The sequence below is a fragment of the Sinocyclocheilus anshuiensis genome, unplaced genomic scaffold (genome assembly GCF_001515605.1).
Source record: "Sinocyclocheilus anshuiensis isolate Anshui unplaced genomic scaffold, SAMN03320099.WGS_v1.1 scaffold471, whole genome shotgun sequence".
NCBI lineage: Eukaryota > Metazoa > Chordata > Actinopteri > Cypriniformes > Cyprinidae > Sinocyclocheilus > Sinocyclocheilus anshuiensis.
In genome coordinates this window covers 112,141-113,661 of record NW_015549588.1, presented here as the reverse complement: position 1 = coordinate 113,661, position 1,521 = coordinate 112,141, and the positions used below count along the sequence as shown (strand labels likewise).

General features: G+C 38.5%; 1 protein-coding gene across 1 annotated transcript in view; it reads right to left on the bottom strand.

The window, feature by feature from the left end:
- LOC107657984 (choline transporter-like protein 1) overlaps positions 1-1,521 on the bottom strand; it is a 7,574-nt gene that overhangs the window by 1,477 nt on the left and 4,576 nt on the right. The window contains exons 9-12 of the mRNA XM_016446342.1: positions 872-1,040; positions 626-782; positions 376-459; positions 165-302 (exon numbers count right to left, since the gene is read on the bottom strand). Of these exons, the coding sequence (XP_016301828.1) occupies positions 165-302; positions 376-459; positions 626-782; positions 872-1,040 (548 nt within the window). The remainder of the gene's footprint in view (positions 1-164; positions 303-375; positions 460-625; positions 783-871; positions 1,041-1,521) is intronic.

Sequence of the window (1,521 nt, the reverse complement as noted above, 5' to 3'; positions counted from 1 at the left end):
TATATATGAAAAAGGAACAAAACTTTCCTAAAACAAACTGAATTTACAATGAAAATAAAAAAATAAAAGCTACATAAAAATGTTAATAAATACTATAAATAGTATATAAATATTTACTAAAGTAACACTGATTTCTCCGCAGTATAAAGGGAAGATGTAAATACCTTTCCTAAAAACAGCACAAAGTCCCCGACACTGTTGATAGCTGCCACACGGAGAGCGTTTTCCACGAGGATGAAGAAAGCGTCTCGCGCAGACGTGCAGAAGTTGGTGCTGTTGATGGCCGTTGCCGTATATGCGTTCTGAAGAAAAGCCACATGATTAACGCATCAAATTAAAACAAATGAATTCATATATTTGTGCCATAAGACTCACCGTGTTCAGGTAAGTGAGGCACTTTTCCAGACACCACAGACAGCAGATACACGCCTTCAGCATGCAGCGCGCACAGGCGTTTTCCTACGGCAACAAAACAGGGCTCAAGTTTAAGAGTTTCAGCTCTTTAATTCATCAAGGATGCATTCAATTGATCAAAAGTGCAAGTAAAGACAATCATAATGTTAGAAAAGGTTTGTATTTGAAATCAAATCTGTTGCGACATGAAGATGAGCTGACGGTGACTGACTCTTCCTTTGAGCTGACTGTGGATGTACGTGAGGATGAGGCGGGGAATCTCCACTAGAGTGATGATGAAGGCTCCTTTAACCACGGTTCCCAGATGATAGCGCATCAGACGCAGCACAGACGACACGATGGGCGTGAAGGGCATCTGAGACTTATCTCTACAATCAGACAGAGAAACAGAGTAGAACTCCCGACTGTTGTCCTTTATGGACAGATGGAGGAAAGTGAATGACCTTTGACCTCTGACCTGGTGAAGTAGTAAGTGACGACCGCTCCGGCTACAGTCATCTGCTGACAGGCGAGGATGAACTCACTGATCCAGACGAGGCCGACAGCGTGGTACCACACCATGTACTGCAGCGGCCCGTCCATCCGGAACGCCACCAGACCCGTCTGGTTATTCTGCACTGGACTTCCTGTGTGGAAAACAGATCTCTCAAACACCGTTCCTGGAGAAACACTGAAATATAACAAAACAACCTGGGGAATATAATGAATGTTTAGGAGATATTTATGATAATATTTCTTAGGAGATAAAAAATAAGCACATTGTGAATATAGCGATCATCTGTATGCGTATGAGAAAGAGAGACATTTATAATAGCGTTTCAGATGTAAACTTCAGCAAAATGCCATTAGAGTTAGTAAGATAATAAATAAATAAATTATATAATTTTTTACATAAAAAAAATAAAACAATATTAAAACGGTAATATTTATACCAATTTTTGCATATATGCTAATTAATTACATTTTATATACACAGTCACTATATAACTAATACTATATACAATTTTACAACTCCACTACATAAATATTATATATTTTGTGTGTGCATATACATACACACGCACACATACATACATATATATATATACACATACACACACACACACA